At 39.1% G+C, this 21,841-nt stretch overlaps 1 protein-coding gene across 1 annotated transcript in view; it reads right to left on the reverse strand.

The window, feature by feature from the left end:
* Nucleotides 1–21,841, reverse strand: part of LOC108345059 (bifunctional aspartokinase/homoserine dehydrogenase 2, chloroplastic) — a 53,765-nt gene that overhangs the window by 18,508 nt on the left and 13,416 nt on the right. The window contains exons 10-13 of the mRNA XM_017583633.2: nucleotides 21,136–21,234; nucleotides 20,842–21,036; nucleotides 14,999–15,081; nucleotides 3,605–3,830 (exon numbers count right to left, since the gene is read on the reverse strand). Coding sequence (XP_017439122.1) covers nucleotides 3,605–3,830; nucleotides 14,999–15,081; nucleotides 20,842–21,036; nucleotides 21,136–21,234 — 603 coding nt within the window. The remainder of the gene's footprint in view (nucleotides 1–3,604; nucleotides 3,831–14,998; nucleotides 15,082–20,841; nucleotides 21,037–21,135; nucleotides 21,235–21,841) is intronic.

Here is a 21,841-nt window from a genome sequence, read left to right on the forward strand (position 1 = left end):
CATATGTGGAGAGGAGGGTTCAGAAGGACGTCGATCAAGACTTGGATTGACAGACACATTAGAGATATTGGACTCAGCCACTAGAATAGGAAGGACGTGCTGGAGGATATGAACATCTTGTACAGATGGAGAGAAGTAAGGAGTTTGTTCAAAGAATGTAACATTGGCAGACATGTAATACTTCTTGGTTTCAGGAGAGTAACATCAGTACCCTTTTTGAAGCCAAGAATAGCATAAAAAGACACATTTGATAGCACGAGCGAAAAGCTTGTCTAGCCTTGGAGACATGTCATGAAAAAAACATAAACAACCAAAAACCCGAAGAGAGATGTGAAAGAGAGGATCATTTGCAAAAAGAATGGAGAAAGAGACTTTATGGTTGAGAGAGGAGGAGGACATCCTATTAATAAGAAAACATGCAGTTAAGAAGGCATCCCCTAATGATGGACAGGAATATGGGCACCAAGCAAAAGGGTACAAACAATTTCAACCAAGTGTCTATTTTTCCTTTCTGCTATACCATTTTGTTGTGGTGTATGAAGACAGGTGGACTAATGTAATATACCATCAGAACTCAAGATTGCAGAAAAATTGGATGAGAAGTACTCTTTGGCATTGTCCTGTCTTAAGATTTTGATTACTTTACCAAATTGGTTCTTAATTTCATTCAGAAAGGATGTGAGGATGGATAACAATTCAGAGCGATCTTTCACTAGATAAACCCAAATACATCTGGAATACTCATTAATAAACGTAACAAAATACCTAAAACCAAAAAGAGGAGACGCAACTAGGTCCCTAGATATCAGAATGGATAATAGAAAAACTAAAATTACACATTGATTGAGATCTTCTAGAAAAGGTAGATCTAACATGTTTTCCTAGTTGACATGACTCACATTATAAGGTCTGGAGACCACTAAGTTCAGGACACATCTTTTTTAATTTGGACAAATGAGGATGGCCAAAACGATCATGTAACATTTTCGAACTAAGAGTTGCAACACAAGACACCCATGGACAAGATCCAAAATGGTATAACCCTCTGGCTTCATATCCTTCTCCAATCTGTCTCCCCGAGCCACGCTCATGTACAGAAAAAGATTTTGAATCGAAAGTTCTTGAACAATTCATAATTTTGCTTAGCTGGCTTAAGGAAATTAAATTGAAGGGGCAAAAAGGACAGATTTCAAATCTAGAGAGGGAGAAAGGGAGACTTGACCGACTCCCTTTGAGCAAGTTTTGGAACCATTTGCAAGGGTGATGAAATGAGGTTTTTCTTTAAAGGAAAGGTTGAGAACAAGCAGGTATTACCAGAGATGTGACCAGAAGCACCCAAGTCAATTTACCTATGAATTTTGACCTTCCATGGATTGAGAAATGCAATTGTGGATGTACTAGGAGATTGTGATGTTTGTGCCACTATTAGACTTTAATCAGAGATACTCTTTATACTCTTCCTTAGTGAACTTGGAGTTGGTAGAGGTAGTTTCATCCTTAGAGATGTTGGTTGTTTTTTAGGGAAAACCATGCAAGGAGTAGCAGTTTTCTTGGGTGTGACCCACCTATGTGCACTGCGGACGCCCCCGTCCTCCACGTCCTCCTCCTCTAGTGCCACGTCCTCCTCTTCCACATGGCCACAATAACAATTGGTTCCATTAGTTTGAGAGCTTCCTGAGATTGAGGCACTGGGACACGAAGCAGGCATGTGGTAAAGGTTTCCATGGATGGAACCTCATGACTGGTCAGAAGTTGATCTCTGATATGAACAAAGTCTGGATGTAGAGCACGAAGGATCATCACCATGTAATATTTATCATGCTTTTTCTTGATGTCTTCTAAGGATTCGACTTCTAAGAACATTCTAAGCTCTTCCAGAGTTGCTTGAGTTTCAGTCATGAAGGAAACCATATCATGCAAGCTTGTTGAATATCATTAGGATAGATGTTTTGAGCATTCTTCCAGAAAACAGTGACATGTTTTGAAAGCTTTAAGAGATATCAGCAGCTGAGGTTCCACGGATTGCCACAACAATGCACATAATTGGTAATCTGCTTGTTTCAATTGTTCAGCTTTTTCAGCAAGCACCTACTTTCCGCCTTGCTCAAGGTGGTCATAAAGTCCTTGGTCAAGGAACCACATTTCAATGGCAGCAAACCAAGATAGATCACTTTTTCCATTTAGCTTTTCGAAAGTACATTTAGCTCTTCAAAAGTAATTGAGGGACTTCTGGAGAATGAAAGAGCATTGCCAGACGCAATTTCTGAAGAAGAAGGAATAGCAACAGTAAGAAGCTAGAAAACCCTAGGGGTGTTCTTCAAGGGGAGCTTCTGAAATTTATCGAAGTAAAGTTTTGAGGGTCATAACAAATAGAGGAAGGATTGGCGACCACTATGGAGATGGCACGGTGGCGTTTCGACGAGCAAAGGGTTGTGCGTGAATAGTACAGGCATGTTCGCGACGCACAAAGATGATGTACGTGGCAGTGCGTGGAAGGGAATTGGACCCCGGCATCGACGGGGGTGGTCGTCGCCCGGAGAGACGAACCAGATCCGGAGGTCACCAGATGAAAGTGTGACGGCAGATGGCGGCGGACCACAGCAAACGGTGGCAGACAACGACGAGACAGTGGAGAACTGTGGCTGAAGGTGTTGAATGGCTTCAAACTACAGTGGACAGTTGTAGATAGAGATTGGACAACTGCGGACAGTGGCAAACGGCACTGGACAGATGTAGATAGTAGTAACTAGTGCTAGTGGATGAGACGAGACAGAAATCAAAGCGAGATCGACCCACTCTCATACCAACTTGAGATTAGAACTGAAAATATATTTCTAAAGGGCTTAGAAGATCCCTCTCACTTTCTTCTATGTATAATGAAAATATAAGAGTACATAGAATGGAAAGAGACTACACTAGACTCTTAAGTGCAAAACTAGCTACAACTAATAAATGATATCTAAGACTACACCCTTCCTAGGCTTAAAGATCATACATAGATATAATTATTCTAACAGTTGCAAAGTGAATACACCCATTTATATATTATAATTTGGTCATATATTTAGTTAATGTAAGATCAACAATAATCTTGCACTAACCAGACTATCCCTTTGATAATTAGCCAAACTGAAAATGCGACTCAGCTAATAATAGAGTATGTGTAACCTTATATTACCTTATGTCGATATAGCATATGTTGGACAGAAAAACAACACTTTAATATGATATTATCAAATAAGATAGTGGAAAAAATAATATTTTGGTTTTAAAAAAGGAAAAGAAAAATTATAGGACAGCTGCCAGTCAATGGAGATGTCTAAAATGGTAGAAATAACAATAAAAGCAGGCAACAAAAATTCCTTAATATTGATTATAGTCTAGCCAAAACAAAACACAAACAAGAAATTCACCTTTCCTATAAATGATTTATTCTCTATCTTAAAAAAATAGAAATTAAATTAATTCAAATTGGAATTTCCAAATGCAGCAGTGTACTTGCAGAAAACATTGGCTTGTACAGTCAAAAACCTACGGCATTGATTACACGAGATAAATCAATAATAGACACTACCCATCCATAGGACAATGTGCAGTTCTTTACCTGCTCAAGTGGCCCTGAATTTGCTTTCTTGTTAGGAGTAACTACATGTATTCCTTTGCGCAACCACTCATAGTAATAGCCAGCAATGACAGAATCAGCTGTGCAGTCGACTAGTGCCGTGTTGGGTATAAAATTATTTCCATGTACATGTTGAACAAATTTTTCCAAATCAGCCGCTTCTCCTCTTTCCTCTCGAAGTTCTCTCCATCTAGTTAAGTCAATGCCCCTGCAAAGAGCAATACCAATATATAATGATTGAACAAAAACAAACTTAGTCAATAATGTACAGATAAAAGGTAAAAGAAAAAATAGCTCCATCTCTGATTTATAATACTTCTTTAAGAACAGAAAACAAACATGTGATAATCCAACAACATTTGTGTGAAATATACACAATTTCAGTCAAAATATATTTTAGGAAACTCTAGATATCATTCCCATGTATTTAATTTGTTATACTCTTTGTATCTTGCTATTATTACTAGAATAACAATCCCATAGGGATTTGTTCCGTAGAATAGGTTGCTCATTCAATAAGCTCTTGTATATATATCCAATGCATGTAAGGAGACAAATAATAAAAAACATATTCTCTTTTCTAAATTTAAGATGGTATCAGAGCTCCCGATCCTTGGGAGCCTCTAACAGTGTGATTTGATTGCAGCTTTCATTGCTGCCCAACCCTAGAGTTCCATCACAGCCTTCATTGTTGCCCAATCCTAGAGTTCCATCACAGCCTTCATTGCTGCTCAACCTTAGAGTTCCATCACAACCTTCATTGCTGCCCAACCCTAGAGTTTCATCACAACCTTCATTGTTGCCCAACCCTAGAGTTTCATCACAACCTTCATTCTTGCGTGATCTCAAACACTCATCATCAGTCTTTGTTTTTGTGCCTTAATTGCACATTTTTGTAATGGCTGAAATGCAAAATGTAGACAAGTTCTAGTGTACAGGAGAATTGCATAATGTTCATTCAGCTTAACGATTGAATGGAAAAAATTATCTTAAATGGTCTCAACTCATTGAGACCATTTTAAAAGGGAAAGGAAAGGTCAGCCATCTCACTGATGATGCTCCTACGAAAGAAAATGGCAAATTCAAGTCATGGGATGAAGAAGACTACATGATCATGGCATGGCTATGGAACTCAATGGTTCCAAAAATTAGCGATACATGCATGTTCCTCACTTCTGCAAAGGCTATATGGATTGCAATAGAGCAAACCTACTCTAAGGCAAAGGATGCCGCCCAAATTTATGAGCTGAAAGTAAAAACAATGCAGCCAAACAAGGCACTACAACTGTCACGAAGTATGCTAATCAACTCAAATCATTATAGGGTCATAAAGGCCAAGTGTTCTTCAGCAATTCTAAGAGAATACATTGAACAAGATCGGGTGTATGATTTCTTGGTAGGCCTAAACCAAGACTATGATCAAGTCAGAATCCAAATATTAGGCAAAGAGAAGGTTCCTAGACTCAATGAAGTAATGGCAATTATTCGGAGTGAAGAAAGCAAGAGTCTAATGCTAGAAACCTCAATTGCGGATAATTTAGCTGTGATTGTTGAAGGAGCAATAGCCATGGTTGCAGAACAAAAAAAGTAGGTCCTCTTCAAAGAATAGAGAAGAAAAATGAAGGAGTTTGGTGCACCTATTGCAACAAGTCACGTGACACAAGGGATAAGTGTTGGAAGTTACATCGAAAACCTCAAAACAAAGATTGGGACACAAAGGAGGCCTTCCAAGGAGAACGGGGCAAGCTCATGTTGTTGTTGGTCTTGAAAGTCAAGCAAGAGTTGTACAACTCAACCATGAGGAGTTAGAAAGAGTAAGGTCCTTTCTTAATAAATTGGAAAAACCCACAGGTAAGTGTTCATTGACATACTCTGGTAAGTTCCCATTTTCTTATGGATTTAATGTCTCAAATACCCTACTTACCCATTATTAGATACTAGACTCTAGAGCCACAAACCATATGACACCATTCCCTAAACACTTCTCCACATATTCCCCATGTCCTAGCAGTAAGAAAATCTCTACAGTTAATGGAACCCTCATAACTGCAACTAGACAAGGAGATGTCCAAATAACCCCAACCATAAAACTTAAAAATGTTCTTCAAGGACCTCTTATGATAGGAGCTGGAAAGTTTATGAGAGAAGAAAGAAACGAACGGCTAAGGGCGACGGGGAAGGAGCCGAACGGTTAAAAGCAACAGGAACCGATCGGTCACATGCACGGGGAGCATCAGGGACCGAACGGTCACATGCAGGGGGAGCAGCAGGGACTGATCGGTCACATGCAAGGGGAGCAGAAGGGACCAAGCTGTCACATGTAGGGGGAGCAGCAGGGACCGATTGTTCACATGTAGGGGGAGTAGTAGGGAACGATCGGTCACATGCAGGAGGAGCAACAGGGAACGAGCGGTCAAATGAGGTGGGAGCATAAGGTGAATGCCGAACGGCTGAGGGAGAGGGGGAAGTAGTCATTCGGTGGAACAAGAGACGTTCGGTTGAACAATGGAAAGCATAACGGTTTTAACGGTTTTGGGTGGAAAGAACCTATTATAAATAGAATAATCGTCAGTCTGATGGATTAGGTTATATTTTACTCGTATAGTCAGGGCATTGGCCTGAGGAGGGGGATTAGGCTCCCGTAGTTATCCATACTTACATCCATACTTGTACATTGACTTTCGATACTGTTAATGTGCAAATAAATCAATATGTTTCATTCATTCTTCTGCTTTGTGTTCTTGTGTGATTCGCGAGAGAAGGAAATTAGGTTTTCGATTACAGAATCCTAACATCTTATGTAATGTAGTTTTTCACAACAACTCTTGTATATTGCAGGACAACACACCCAAAGATTCTAGGTAGAAGGTTATTTGTATGGATTATATGTGGGTAGAATGAGTTTAAGACTTCAATGGGGCTTTTTGAGGATAAAACAACAGTAGAAGGTAATCTATTAATCAAGTAAGTAGCATTGAGAATAGCTTCCCCCAAAATCTTTTTGGAACATTATTCTGAAAAATAAGTGCCCATTTTTCCTATCTACAATCCCATTTTATTGGGTTGTGTTTACACATAAGGATTCGTGAATTATTCCTTCCTTTTGACAAAAAGAATTTAGAGTATGATTAAAGTAATCTTTGGCATTATCAAACCTAATTATTTTTATATTAACCCCAAATTGATTTTTAATCAATGAAACAAACTGTAGACAAAAAAAGTTAACCTCAAATTTGTGTTAAGAAGGAAAAGCCATGTTACACTTGTACAATCATCTATAAAGGTTATAAACCATTTAGCCCCTGAAGTACTAGGAATATTAGAGGAACCTCACACATTCATATGAAAAAGATAAAATGGAGAATTGCTTACTTTATTGCTCATAGGAAAAGGTACACGCTTGTGTTTGGCAAGCTCACTATTAGGAAACCACAGAACAAGTAATGAAATAAGAGGAAAAGATAATATAAGAAAGGATCATAGATCCTGTTTCATTGAAATCAAGGCCAAAAACATAAGGAGTAACCTACTGTCCAGAGCTAGGCTCCTTAAGAGACCAAAACGGTACTCTCCACTCTATATTTCATTCACAACCGAATACCCTCCCCACACACACTGCCCTGACAATATAAAGGTAAATAACGAAAAAGTAAATCTTCCTAGGATCCTCCAATTCTCTCTCTAACTAATTTTGTCCACCTCAGCCCCTTTATTTTGTTTTCTCCTACTATAAACTTGTCCCCATTTCTTTTGCTCTTTTGTTTCTCTGTCAAATATATTGTTTGGCTCAACAGATATTTGGGCTGTATCAATACCGCCCTCTTGAAAGATAGTCTTGTCCTCAAGACTAAAAGTTGGAAATTGGACCTTCATTGACATCTCATCCTCCCACGTTGCTTCTTCTGCTGTTTTTCTTAGCCAATGCACCAACCATTGGTTAACCCTTTCTCCCCCCTTGAGTATGCTTCTAGTAGCCGCACGTTCTGGAGTAACCATACCTCTGATTGGTCCTCTTCTAGCCCTGTGGGCAGTCCTTCTGCTGTTTTATACTCCCCAATGGCCTTCTTGAGCAGCGAAACATGAAACACAGGGTGTATTTTTGAATTGGGTGGTAACTGCAACCGATAAGCTACCTCTCCAACCCTTTCAATGACTTCAAAAGGTCCGTAGTACCTTGCACTAAGCTTAGGACTAATGCGCGAAATAACCGAGTGTTGCCTGTGAGGTTTCAGTTTGAGAAACACCATGTCCCCTATCTCAAAACTTCTCTCCTTTCGATGTTTGTTTGCTTGTGCCTTCATACGATCCTGGGAACACACCAAGTGTCCCTTCAGCTGACGAATAGCTTCATCTCTATCAATTAATTCACGCTGAACTGCCTCTACTTTCACCTCTCCTCTTACAACTGGGATAATCCTTGGAGGAGGCCTCCCATAAACTGCCTCAAAGGGTGTAGTTCCTATAGATTCATGGTAAGTGGTGTTCAACCACAATTCTGCCCACGGCAGCCAATTAATCCACACTTTCGGTTGATCAGTGATGAAACAACGTAGGTATGTCTCCAGGCATCGATTGGTCACTTCCGTTTGACCATCGGTTTGTGGATGATACGCTGAACTCATCCTTAACTTAGTCCCCTGTAGCCTGAAAAATTCCCTCCAAAAAGCACTTATGAATGTAGGATCTCTGTCACTTACCACTGATTTAGGTACCCCATGTAAACGAACCACTTCTCTGATAAAAATCTCAGCGATACTCTTAGCAGTAAAAGGATGTTTTACTGGAATGAAATGGCTATATTTTGTAAGTCTATCAACAAACCACCAACACCGTATCAAACCCCTTGGATTTTGGTAAGTTCGTAATAAAATCTAAGCTTATGTCCTCCCAAACTTCTTTCGGAATTGGCATGGGTTGTAACAATCCTCCTCGGGCAGCAGTTATATACTTCTGACGTTGACATGTGTCACATTCTTGAACAAATTTCATGATATCCCCCTTCATCCCTTTCCAGTATAAGTTCGCCGTAGCCCTTCTATATGTTCGGTAGAAACCAGAATGTCCGGATTGGGGAGATGCATGCAACTCTTTCAACAATTCAGGAATCCAAGGTGATTGAGATGAAATGACTAACCTGCCTTTATACTGCAGTACACCTTGTTGATAGCTGAATCCTGTATACTTACCCTCAACTCTTCCCTCTTTCAGTGCTGTAATAATCTCCACCAGCTCCCCATCCTTATGCACCTCATCAACTATTGCAGGATAATCCATCCAAATTGGCTATGTGACCAGTTTTCTTAAAGCTGCAGCGTCCTTACTCCGCGACAGTGCATCAGCACCTTTATTCTCACAACCCGGCTTGTACACTATTTCGAAGTTATACCCCAATAACTTTGCTACCCAATTCTGTTGGCTCCCTGTTGTGATGCGCTGCTGCAACAGTTGTTTGAGGCTTCTCTGATCAGAAAAAACCTTAAATTTTTTCTCCAGCAAATATGGTCTCCAGTGTTGGATGGATAGAACTACGGCCACCAATTCTTTCTCATACGCTGATTTGGACAGATTCTTGGGGCTTAGAGCCTTGCTATAGTAAGCGATTGGTTGCCTGTCCTGCATCAAAATGGCCCCAACCCCAGTACCTGATGCATCACACTCAAGTTCAAATTCCTTCTCAAAGTTGGGCAAACAAAGACATGGAGCAATTGTTATCAATCTCTTCAACTCATCAAAAGCTTTGTGGGCATTTTCATTCCAACTAAAGTTATTTTTCTTCGTCAATTCAGTTAAGGGGCGCGCCACGTTTCCATAATTCTTCACAAATTTCCTATAATAACCTGTGAGGCCTAAGAAGCCCCTCACCCCTTTCACATTCTTTGGCACAGTCAACAACACTTGTTACCTTCTCAGGATCTACAAAAGCTCCTTTCTCTGATATCACATGTCCCAGGTAGTTAACACTACTTCTCCCAAAACTACATTTCTCTTTATTTGCAAATAAAACATTCTCCCTTAACAGCTATAATACCTTAGTGAGGTTTGTTAGATGCTCTTCCCAATCCTTTCCATATATCAATATGTCATCGAAAAATACCAGGACTCCCTTTCTCAACATCTTCTTAAAAACTTCATTCATTAAAGCTTGAAATGTTGAAGGTGCGTTCATGAGTCCGAAGGGCATTACCAAGTACTCGTAATGTCCCTCATGGGTTCGGAAGGTCGTCTTCTCTATGTCTTGTTCCCTCATCCTAACTTGATACCCGGAAGTGAGATCTAATTTTGAAAAATACTTAGCTCCATGCAACTCGTCCAAGAGCTCTTCAATTACTGGGATTGGGAATTTGTAAGGTACCGTCACCTTGTTCAACGCTCTATAATCTACACACATTCGCCAATGCTTGTTTTTCTTTTTCACCAGGATTACCGAACTCGAGAAAGCACTTTGACTATGCCGAACATGCCCCACTTCCAGCAAGGAACGAACCTGATTCTCTATCTCATTTTTCTGGTGAAACGGATACCGGTAAGGTCTCACGTTAACTGGTGCACTTCCGGGGAGCAAGTTGATGCAGTGCTCCTTTTGGCGTTTTGGAGGTAGACCTTCTGGGTCCTTGAACACATCTTCATATTGACCCATCGTCTGTTTTAATTTTTCCAACAGAGTTTGATTAGTTTCCTCTTCCTTCTTAGCCTCCCCTTCGATTTCAAACTTGCAAAGACTAGCACTCAAGGATTCACTTTGCTCTGTCCCTCGCAGCACTTTAATTCCTTGGGTCAAATTAAGCTTCATGATTTGCTTCTTCCAATCTACCCGCATCTCTCCCAACGACTCCAACCATGCCATGCCAAGGATAAGATCAATATCCTCGAGTTCGAATAAAAACGCATCCACTACGAACTCCCCTGTCTCAAGAACAATCTTCAACCCCCGACAAACCCCAGCTGTTTCTGTTTGATGCCCATCTCCCATCAATATACACATTCTCCGCGTATTTTGCCACTCCCATTCCATTGCTTTCACTAACCTTCTCGAAATGAAGTTGTGAGACACTCCGGAATCTATCAAAATGAGAAGAGGTACTCCTTTGATCATCCCTTTTAGTTTCATCATTCTGGGCGCATCTCGAGTCTCTTTCTCAAGCACGAAGAGACTGATGGCACTACAAACTCCATCGGCTTCCTCCGTTTCGCCCTCGTCGTCACTTTTTTGGGTTCCTTCTTCATCTTCAAATTCAATCTGAATCTCATTCTCGGCTACTATGGCCCTTAATTGTTTAATTGGGCATTGATGATTTGGCCCATACGGCCCACCACACTTGAAACACAACCCCTTCTTTTTCCTATCCACCAAATCCTGATAAGATAAGTGACGCACGCCCCTCTCACGTGCTCCCCCTGATCCCTTATCATTTGCACCACTCTTCCAGTTTGGGCCTGACCCATTACTCCAACCATTAGATCCATACCCTTTTTGACCCACTCGTCCTATTATGTTGGATCCAATTTTGTGACCCAAATTTTCACCTCCTATTGCCTGTGCTTCGTTCCGCCTCTGCCACCCTCTACTTCGTCCCGACACCTCCAGGTCAACAGCACGAGCAACGTTCATCAAACGTCCCCTGGTTAGAGGGTTTGCGATATGTAAGCTTCGCACCTTAGCTCGGACCTCCTCCCTGAGCCCATGGGTAAAATATGAAAAATATTGTTCATCGTGGAGCTTAGGAATTTGGGCGATCAAGCATTCAAATCGTCCAATATATTCATCCATGTTCCCTGTTTGATTCAGCATTGTCAATTGATCATATACACTCCCTTCCCCCATTCCTCCGTAACGTTCAAGCAACTCCCTCTTCAACGTATCCCATGACAACACCTCATAATCGTTTAACAACGAATTGAAAAAGTGGATTGTCCCTCCTTCCATGCACAAATGAGCCAGATGTACTTTCACCATCTCGCTGGTCTCCTGGACCTTGAAGTAAATCTCCGCTCTCGAAATCCACCCAACAGGATCCTCGCCTGTGAATGCTGGTAACTCAATCTTTTTTACTGATTGTTGAAACTCCGCCAAAGTATCCCCTTCTAGGGCTGTAAGACTCGCTCCACCCTTGGTATTTTCCTTAGTCTTTGTTTTTTTGTTTCCCATAGAACCTTCACCCTCTTCATATATTCTCTTTTCAAAACTCCTCATCATCAACTCCATCATTTTTGTTTGATTTTCTGCAGCTTCTTTTCTCATCTCTTCTAGTGCTGAATAATTTTGAGTTGCTTGCAGACGCAACTCTTCCATGATCGCTTTCATTCGAATAACTTCTTCTACATACCCTACCCTTTCCTCCATTTTTCCTGAAACCACTGGTTCTCCTTGTTTTCTGCTGTCTGCTCGAGTGTTAACCATTCACCCTCTAATGAAAAAGTTATCCGGCAGGTCGAACCAAAAATGTTAGGAAACCACAGAACAAGTAATGAAATAAGAGGAAAAGATAACATAAGAAAGGATCATAGATCCTGTTTCATTGAAATCAAGGCCAAAAACATAAGGAGTAACCTACTGTCCAGAGCTAGGCTCCTTAAGAGACCAAAACGGTACTCTCCACTCTATATTTCATTCACAACCGAATACCCTCGCCACACACACTGCCCTGACAATATAAAGGTAATAACGAAAAAGTAAATCTTCCTAGGATCCTCCAATTCTCTCTCTCTAACTAATTTTGTCCAACTCAGCCCCTTTATTTTGTTTTCTCCTGCTATAAACTTGTCCCCATTTCTTTTGCTCTTTTGTTTCTCTGTCAAATATATTGTTTGGCTCAACAGATATTTGGGTTGTATCACTCAGACACCTCACAAAGAAGATCTTCTAGATTTAAATTTTTAAAGAAGGAAATATTAACTTTATGACCCGAAATGAAGGATGTCCCAAGCGACAATGAAACAATTGGATTTTTTTTTCTTCATTGGCCATGAAGGATTCAGATATTAGAGAGTGACTCTCGATGGGCATACTCAAATCTTCCATGTAATAAAGGCCATTCCATTCTCTAGCATGTCCATGATCTACTCATGTTCAAGAATCCAACCCTACAACATTATCTGAGGTAATTCCTTTTGTTCCTATAAATTCTAACTCTACAGCTTGTGATGAATTTCCTTCTAAAAAACCAGTTGAGCAGATAGATCATAATTTAGACCTCTCAATTGCTCTTAGAAAAGGAATCAGAACATGCACCAAACAACAACCTTACACCTTGACAAATTATCTATCCTTTGAAAAATTCTCACCTACCATAAAAGCTTTCTCACAAGCCCAAACACCACAACTACACCTTCTGTGTCTGAGGCATTAATTGACAAAAAATTGGAAACAAGCCATGGACTTGGAGATGGAGGCGTTGGAGAAAAACAATACTCAGCAACTAGACTCCCTACCACCTAGAAAAAGGGTCGTTGGGTGCAAGTGGGTTTATACGGTGAAGTACAAGGCTGATGGGACTATTAAGAGGTATAAGGCAAGGTTGGTGGCCAAGGGATTCACCCAAACATATGGAGTGGATTACTTAGAGACTTTTGCACCAGTTGCCAAAATTAACACGGTTGGAGTAATTTTGTCGTTGGCAGCAAACTACAATTGGGAACTGCAACAATTTGATGTAAAATATGCATTCCATCATGGGGATCTTGAAGAAGAAATTATCATGGAGATACCACCCGGTATACGGGACAGATTGAAGCCAACACAGTTTGCAAATTAAAAAAGGCATTATACGGGTTGAAACTGTCACCTAGAGCATAGTTTGGGAGATTCACCAAAGTTATTACAAGTCTTAAATACAAACAGGGCCAAGGGAACCACACTTTATTAATAAAGAATTTTGATTCAAGGGGAGCAACAATACTATTGGTTTATGTGGATGATATAATTATTACTGGGAATGATAAAAAGGAACAACAAAGGTTGAGCCAATGCCTTGCAAGGAATTCGAAATCAAGACTTTAGGGATGCTAAAATATTTTTTTGGGGATTGAAGTAGCCCATTCCAAGAAATGAATCTTCATATCCCATCAAAAATATATCATTGATTTGCTATAGGAAACAGGTAAAACAGCCTGCAAATCAACAAGAACACCTGTTGATCCAAATGTAAAGTTGGAAAGTGCACAGGAGGATGTTTCTGTGGATAAAGAAATGTACCAAAGACTATAGGAAGACTCATTTACCTATCTCACACTAGGCTAGATATTTCCTTTGTTGTGACCCTAGTTAGAAAATTTATGCACCAACCAAAGGAAGCACATTTACATGTTGCACAAAGAATTGTCCAGTATTAAAAAGGGACTCCAGGAAGAGGAATTTTGTTCAAAAGAAATAAGAATGTCAATCTTGAGGCATATACAGATGTTGATTATGCAAGTTCAATTGTGGATAAGAGGTCAACTACTGGATATTGTACCTTTCTTGGTGGAAACCTAGTAACTTGGAAGAGCAAAAAACAAAGTGTGGTAGCTAGATTTAGTGTTCAAGTAGAATTTCGAGCAATGGCCCAAGGAATATGTGAATTTTTATGGCTGAAGAATATATTGGAAGACTTAAGGATCAAGTGGGATGAACCAATGAGGTTATATTGTGAAAATAAATCCGCAATTAGTGTAGCACACAACCCAGTACAGCATGATAGAAGCAAACATATTGAGGTGGACAGACATTTTATCAAAATACAGCATGATAGAAGCAAACATATTGAGGTGGACAGACATTTTATCAAAAAAAAGCTTGACAGTGGCTTGATTTGCACTCCATAAGATCAACTTGCAGACATACTCACCAAAGGACTGAGCAACAGTAATTTTGAAAGAATTATATCCGAGCTTGGGAATGGAAAACACTTATTCACCAGCTTGAGAGGGAGTGTTAAAATATATGTTAGGAAACTTTAGATATTATTCCCATGTATTTAATTTGTTATATTTTTTGTATCTTGCTATTATTACTAGAATAACAATCCCACAATTTTAGGCATTTCTTTCATAGAATAGGCTGCTCATTCAGTAAGTTCTTGTATATATATCAAATGCATGTAAGGAGACAAATAATAAAAAATATATTATCTCTCCTAAATCCTAAATTTAGGAATTTCATTTGGGGTGAAACTGCATAGGAAATTTCATTCAACCTTTTCTTTTGTTCTAATAATAATTTTCTTTTATCTAAATAAGAATGCATAAATAATACATAAAGACCAAAAAACCTTTCCAAAAAAGATAAAAGCAAATGTAAAGTGAAGTTCGCTTAATCATAAAAGACACTCTTGGTTGCACTTGTATGAAAGCATAATGAGCATTCTAAAAGATATTTCAGTCAAAATGATTCAAACTTACGCATCACTAAGAAGCATTGACTTTGAACCTAGTATGCCCATTACACGCAAATCAATGTTGAATTCTTCTTTTAGGATTGAGGCCTGCATTAAATGAACTACCAGGTAAATTTGTCACATATTTCAATTCTAGTTTGTTAACAAGATAAATAAAGACACCCCACTTGAACAAATAAGATGAATGGTAGGCAGGGTATTCAACCTACATTATTGGGCTTTTATGTATGTATATATAAGATACAAAAGAAGAGACAATACACTTGCCTAAACCCTAATCCTAAAGTCGGGTACACAAATGAGAAATTAAGGAATATAACATTACATTTCAACACTCCCCATCAAGGTAGAGCATATAGATCACATGCACTATAAATTAAATCTGGTCCTCTTAGAGATTTAGTTAGAATGTCTACGAGTTGTTCATTAGAGCGGACAAACTCACTAATAAAGTCCTTAGAAAACAACTTCTCTTTAACAAACTAACAATCGATATCTATATTTTTAGTTCCATCATGAACCACTAGATTGGAGGCAATATGAAGAGCTTCCTAGTTGTCACAATACACCTTCAACTGTTCATTTTCACAAAAATTTAAAGTCTTAAAGATTTGTTTGTTTCTTATGTTTTCCAAGATACAAGGTTCCCTCCAAGAAAGACATAGTATCCTATGGTAGATCTCTTGTCAATGGGACAATAAGCCCAATTTGCATCACAATACCCCAAGATTTGAGTATTGTTCTCAAACAACAATCCAAGTCCTAGGTTCCCTTCTACATATTTGATAACGTGAATCACAACATTTCAACGATCAAAGTGAGGGTTTTGAATAAATTGACTCAACTCCCACTAGACAAGAAAGATCAGGTCTTGTTATATTGAGATAAATGAGTTTTCTAACCAACTTTCTATATGTCTCTAGGTCTAAGAAAATTTCACCTTCATCTATCGTTAATTTTTGGGTTAAATATGTTTTTAGTCCCTCAACTATCAAGCGATTTTGTTTTTCGTCCCTATTTCAAACTTTGCACGATTAGATCCCTGTCCTTAAGGAAACCATTATTTTTGGTCCTCACAAACTAACGCTGTTAAATTTAGTCTCACGTGGCTAACGGTATGCCACGTATGATACCAGCTTTCACGTTTCCGTTTTGTTCTTGTGTTCTTCTGTCTTGTTTTTTTTCACAGATAAGGAAACAACCGGGGTGGAAAACAATCGGGGAGGGAGAACCCAGATCTGAAACGGAAACGTTGTCTTGGAGAACGGGTTGGTCCTTGGGTCGTGGGTCGCGTTGGTGTGTGTTGTCTAATCCGAAGAGGTAATCGGGTACTTCCGAGAGCATGGAAGAGGCTTCAGAGCGGCCACGCTCGAGACCCGAAACGCCACCGTGAGGGGTTGGTGGTGTTATATATATATATATATATATATATATATATATATATATATATATATATATATATATATATATATATATATATATATATATATATATATATATATATATATATATATATATATATATATATATATATATATATATATATATATTTCCGTTTGGAGAAGAGAGACAGAGAGTTGCAAAGAATACTGATGACAGGAGCAAGCAAGAAGCCATGAATGAAGCTGAAGCTCTCAGAACTGAAACCAAAACGGATCCAGCGAACAACCCTTTTATCTGAATCCTCTACCCCGCCATGAGGGACACTTTCTCTATCTCGATAGCACCTTTCTACCTTCTTCTCTTCTCTTTTCTTCCTCAATCCATTTATTAATTCACCAAATGGTACGAACACAACACACCCAACTCCTTCGTTAATTTCTTCTCACCTATATTCATGTGATTCCTCTCCCACGGGATCTGTTTCCATTTCTATAGTTGTATATCTTTTTTATTCATTTCATCAGCACTTTTCACTTTCAATTGAAGGATACAACTTCCTTTTCATCTCCTCCATCACACGTATGTTAAATTGTTGTTTACTTGTCCAGATTGATTTGCGAAATTTAAGGTACTCAGTTACTAGGATTCACTAGCACAGCTTCCGAGACTGTCTGTTTATCTTTTGTTTTTCAGGATCTGTAACAAACAAGCAAGAAGCTTAATTTAATTTAAATTAATTAAAGCCCCAACATTGGTGGAGGAAGCTTGTGTGTTAATCCAAAATAGCTTTGCAATATACATGCATAATGGGCTAATCAAGATCGAAGTGAAAAGAATATGTGTGGCTATATATAGAGATCCTGGAACAGGATATGATGAATTGAAATGGCTTACAAACGCTTTACCTTATGAACCCATCTTATGTACCTGACGCACCGCACCACCCGACACTTCTCGTCAATCCCAACGCTACCAACACGCTCAACCTTGCGAGTCTCACCCATGCGCTGCCGGTGTCGCCTTCCCCCAACCAGCAGCAGCACGTGATTCACGGTTGGCGACGGCGGCTTGCGCGAGGGGTTGGTGGTGGCAGGCTTGTGTGAGGACGAAGTTGAAGGGGAAGGTGGTGGTGAAAGAGGAGAGAAGGAGAAGAGGGTGGTGAATAATGGCACACCACACGTGGCACAAGATTAATGTGAAAGCTGGTATCATATGTGGCATACCGTTAGCCACATGAGACTAAATTTAACGGCGTTAGTTTGTGAGGACCAAAAATAATGGTTTCCTTAAGGACAGGGATCTAATCGTGCAAAGTTTGAAATAGGGACGAAAAACAAAATCGCTTAATAGTTGAGGGACTAAAAACATATTTAACCCTTAATTTTTTTATTTGAGCCCATAGTACTATCAATTGGCTTGCAATTTGCAAGCTTGTCTCCTAAATTATCAAGAGCATATTTTCTTTTGATATGATGACATCATGGAGTATGCATTGAAGAGCAGTGTAGGAATTTAGGCCATTGTATTTGGCCATGTAGTATAGGTTTGTTTAAGGCTTGTATTAATGCCTAAATAGCATAGGATTTTCTTTAAGTTAGTTATCCAAAGCAAGTGGAAAGTGTGTCATGTGTCATGCTTCCATTAGAGAAGATTTTCCTTTAGAAGTGGTCACATGGCACCCTAGGAGTGGAGAGGATTTATTTTGGGATACATGGAACACTGGATGAATCCGTGCGGTATCGGGCAATTGGAGCCTAAAAGCCACCTCTTCGACCTTCTGTGTGAGTTGGAAAGGCCCAAAATACTGAGCGGCTAGCTTAGGATGTAGTCTGGTCAGCATAGAAGTTTGCCTGTGCGGTCTGATCTTCAAGTACACCCAATCTCCAATCTTTACATCTGCTGGTCTCCTTTTTTTGTTGGTTTGTTGCACCATCAGTTCTTGAGCACGTGCTAAATGAAACTTTAGTTGTTTCAGCGCTTCGTCCCTTGTCTGTAGTTCTTGAGCAATTTTTTGTCTTGATCTGCAGTTCTTGAGCACGTCCCTTCGTCCCTTTCAGCGCTTTAGTTGTTTCAGCGCTTCGTCCCTTTGTCCCTTGTCTGCAGTTCTTGAGCACGTGCTAAATGAAACTTTAGTTTTTTCAGGATGTCTCTATCCTCCAACAGGTCCTACCTATTCCAGTGGCTGAGTCAAATGGTTCCATTGTCTCTATCATTCCAAGTCTTGTTCACAATCCTCCTGAACCCGTTTCTCCACATACTGAGATCATACCATACAGGCCCCAATGGATAGTCCACCTCCCCAAGACAATGGTGAATCTCCTACTTCAGATTCTTCTCCCACGTCACCTCCTCCCACGCCTCCTGGTGCAAATGGTTTAGCATGGCCTATTGCTCTCAGAAAAGGTACTCGTTCCACTCGAAACGCTCATCCCATATATAATTTTCTTAGCTATCATTGATTGTCGCCCTCCTATTTTTCTCTTTTATCCTCAATGTCTTCTGTTGTTATACCCCAGAATGTGAAAGAAACACTTGATCATCCTGGATGGCGACAAGCTATGATTGCAGAAATGCAAGCTCTTGACCACAGTAATACTTGGGAGTTGGTACCCCTTCCCCAGGGCAAAAAGGCGATTGGTTGTCAATAGGTGTATGCAGTTAAAGTCGGCTCTGATGGTGAAATTGACCAGCACAAAGCCTGACTTGTTGCAAAAGGTTACACTCAGGTTTATGGTCTTGATTATTGTGACACTTGCTCTCATGTAGCCAAGATGACTATTATTCGCCTCTTCTTGGCCATGGCAGCCATCCGTCACTAGCCACTTCATGAATTGGATATCAAGAATGCCTTCCTACATGGTGATCTTGAGAAAGAAGTATATATGGAGCAGCCTCCTGGGTTTGTTGCTCAGGGGGAGTCTGGTATGGTACGCAAACTGCGTCGATCTTTAATGGCCTCAAGCAATCACCACGTGCTTGGTTTGGAAAGTTTAGCTCCATTGTTGAAAAATTTGGGCTAAAACTCAGTGAAGCAGATCATTCAGTTTTTTACTGTCATTCTTCTCTTGGGAAATGTGTTTACTTAATAGTATATGTTGATGATATTGTCATTACAGAAAATGATGTTGGAATATCTCAACTGAAAGAGTACATGTGTAGGCATATTCAAACTAAGGATCTTGGAAGTCTCAAATACTTCTTAGGCAATGAAGTAGCGCAATCAAAAGATGAAGTTGTAATCTCCCAAAAGAAGTATGCTCTTGATATATTACAAGAAACCGACATGATTGATTGTAGACCAGTAGACAGTCCCATGGACCCAAACCAAAAATTAAAGACAGAAGAAGGTGGATTATTCTCCAATTCAGAGAGGTATAGGAGGTTGGTTGGAAAACTGATTTATCTCACTATTACAAGGTCAGATCTATCCTTTGCAGTTGGAGTGGTTAGTCAATTCATGCAGGCTCCATGTGTTGACCATTGGAATGCTCTCATTCACATTCTAAGGTATGTCAAAAAGGCACCCGGGCAAGGATTGTTATATGAAAATTAAAGAAGCATTCAAGTCTCTGGGTATTGTGATGCAAATTGGGCAAGTTCGCCTATTGATAAACGGTCTACTACAGGATATTGTGTTTTTCCAGGAGGAAACATTATTTCATGAAAAAGTAAGAAACAAAATGTAGTAGCTCGATCAACCACTAAAGCAGAGTATAGGGCAATGGCGTTACTAACATGTGAACTTATATGGGTGAAACAATTCCTTCAAGAGCTTAAATTTTGTGACATCAATACTATGAAGATGTATTGCGACAATCAAGTTGCTCTCCACATTGCATCAAATCCAGTGTTTCACGAGAGGACTAAACATATAGAAATTGATTGTCATTTTGTTCGTGAAAAGTTGTTGACTAAAGAAATATGTACTGAGTTTATTAGGTCAAACGATCAACTCGCAGATGTATTGACCAAGACATTAAGGGGCCCTCGAATTGAGTTTATTTGTTCAAAGCTTGGTACATACAATTTGTATGCTCCAGCTTGAGGGGGAGTGTTAGGATATTTATCCTATTTTATCATCATTATATTGCGGTTACCCTATTTATCATGATTATATTGTGTCAAGGGTTACCCTATTTATCATGATTATATTGTGTCAAGGGTTATCCTATCTATCATGATTATATTGTGTCTAGGGTTACCCTATTTATCATCTACTCTTGTATCAATTTATTTTTATAATAGAAGATTATAAGAGGAATAAATCAAGCCCACTAGAATTTTTTTACAGTTTAATTCTCAAGTAATAAACACTATTCTTTTATCATAGGCATTATTTTCCTTGAATTGAAGTGCAATTTTAAATTAAAAAAGCATTTAGTTAATCTCATACCTAGGACATTGGGTTCCCTTTTTAACCAAAATAATTATTCTAACATACAAAATTCTCTACAGAAACTGCACCTGATCCCTTAGCTGGTCAAGTAGTGTACTTCCAATTAGTCCAGGTCCAATAATGCCCATTGATATGGTGGTTCTTGAGAGATAAAATCTCGAATGAACAGCTCGCAAAGCCTTTATACAATCCTCTCGCTTCACAACAACAGTAATATTGTACTCAGAACAACCTTGTGCTATAGCACGGACATTTATATTGGCCTGTTCAAGAAAACATGTTTGAACATTACACAAGTGAAAATATAATAAAATATGCAAAAATCTCAAACATAGGCAATATCTTTATCATAATTAACTAACCTTAGCCAATGCATTAAAAAGGGAGGCGCTAACTCCAGGGGTGCTTGCCATCTTCTGGCCAACTGCAGCTAGAATGCTACAATTTGGGATAATCGCAACCTGAGGAATGCTACATGATTTAGAATGCCACAAAGTATTAAATTAAAAAGCTTTAAATTTCAACATCATTCAGTTAGGTATACAATTTTAAATGGTAGAAATTAAATTAATCAGCTCTCAAGTTTATACTTCATGATAATTAACAAACAAAAGATATAAGCACATAAATTAATGGGAGAAAAATTAAGCATTCTATTTAACACAAATTTCAGATCCAACTATCTTATGAAGAAAATGAATGGAGCATATTCAAGAGGCTATACATCCCTTTTGATTGACAAACACATTATTGCCACACTTTCAATACAAAAAATCAGTATCCCTAACTTGAAAGAATTAATACAAAAGAAAGAAGATTTTATTCAACTGATTCATTTGAAACAATACATCAACTTCTACATCTAGAGAACTCAAATCCTAAAGCAATAATTACATGAGATCTCTAGAATCTTCTAACAACTTCTAATAATACATTTAATATCCAACCAACAACTTTTAGTATTGCATTTAATATCCAACTAATAACACTCCTGTTAGGAACCAAGACAGATCACTCTCTTCTCACACAACTCTTAAACAACAGAAGATGAAAGTATATGTATGTATT

Source organism: Vigna angularis, chromosome 1 (assembly GCF_016808095.1).
Source record: "Vigna angularis cultivar LongXiaoDou No.4 chromosome 1, ASM1680809v1, whole genome shotgun sequence".
Classification (NCBI taxonomy): domain Eukaryota; kingdom Viridiplantae; phylum Streptophyta; class Magnoliopsida; order Fabales; family Fabaceae; genus Vigna; species Vigna angularis.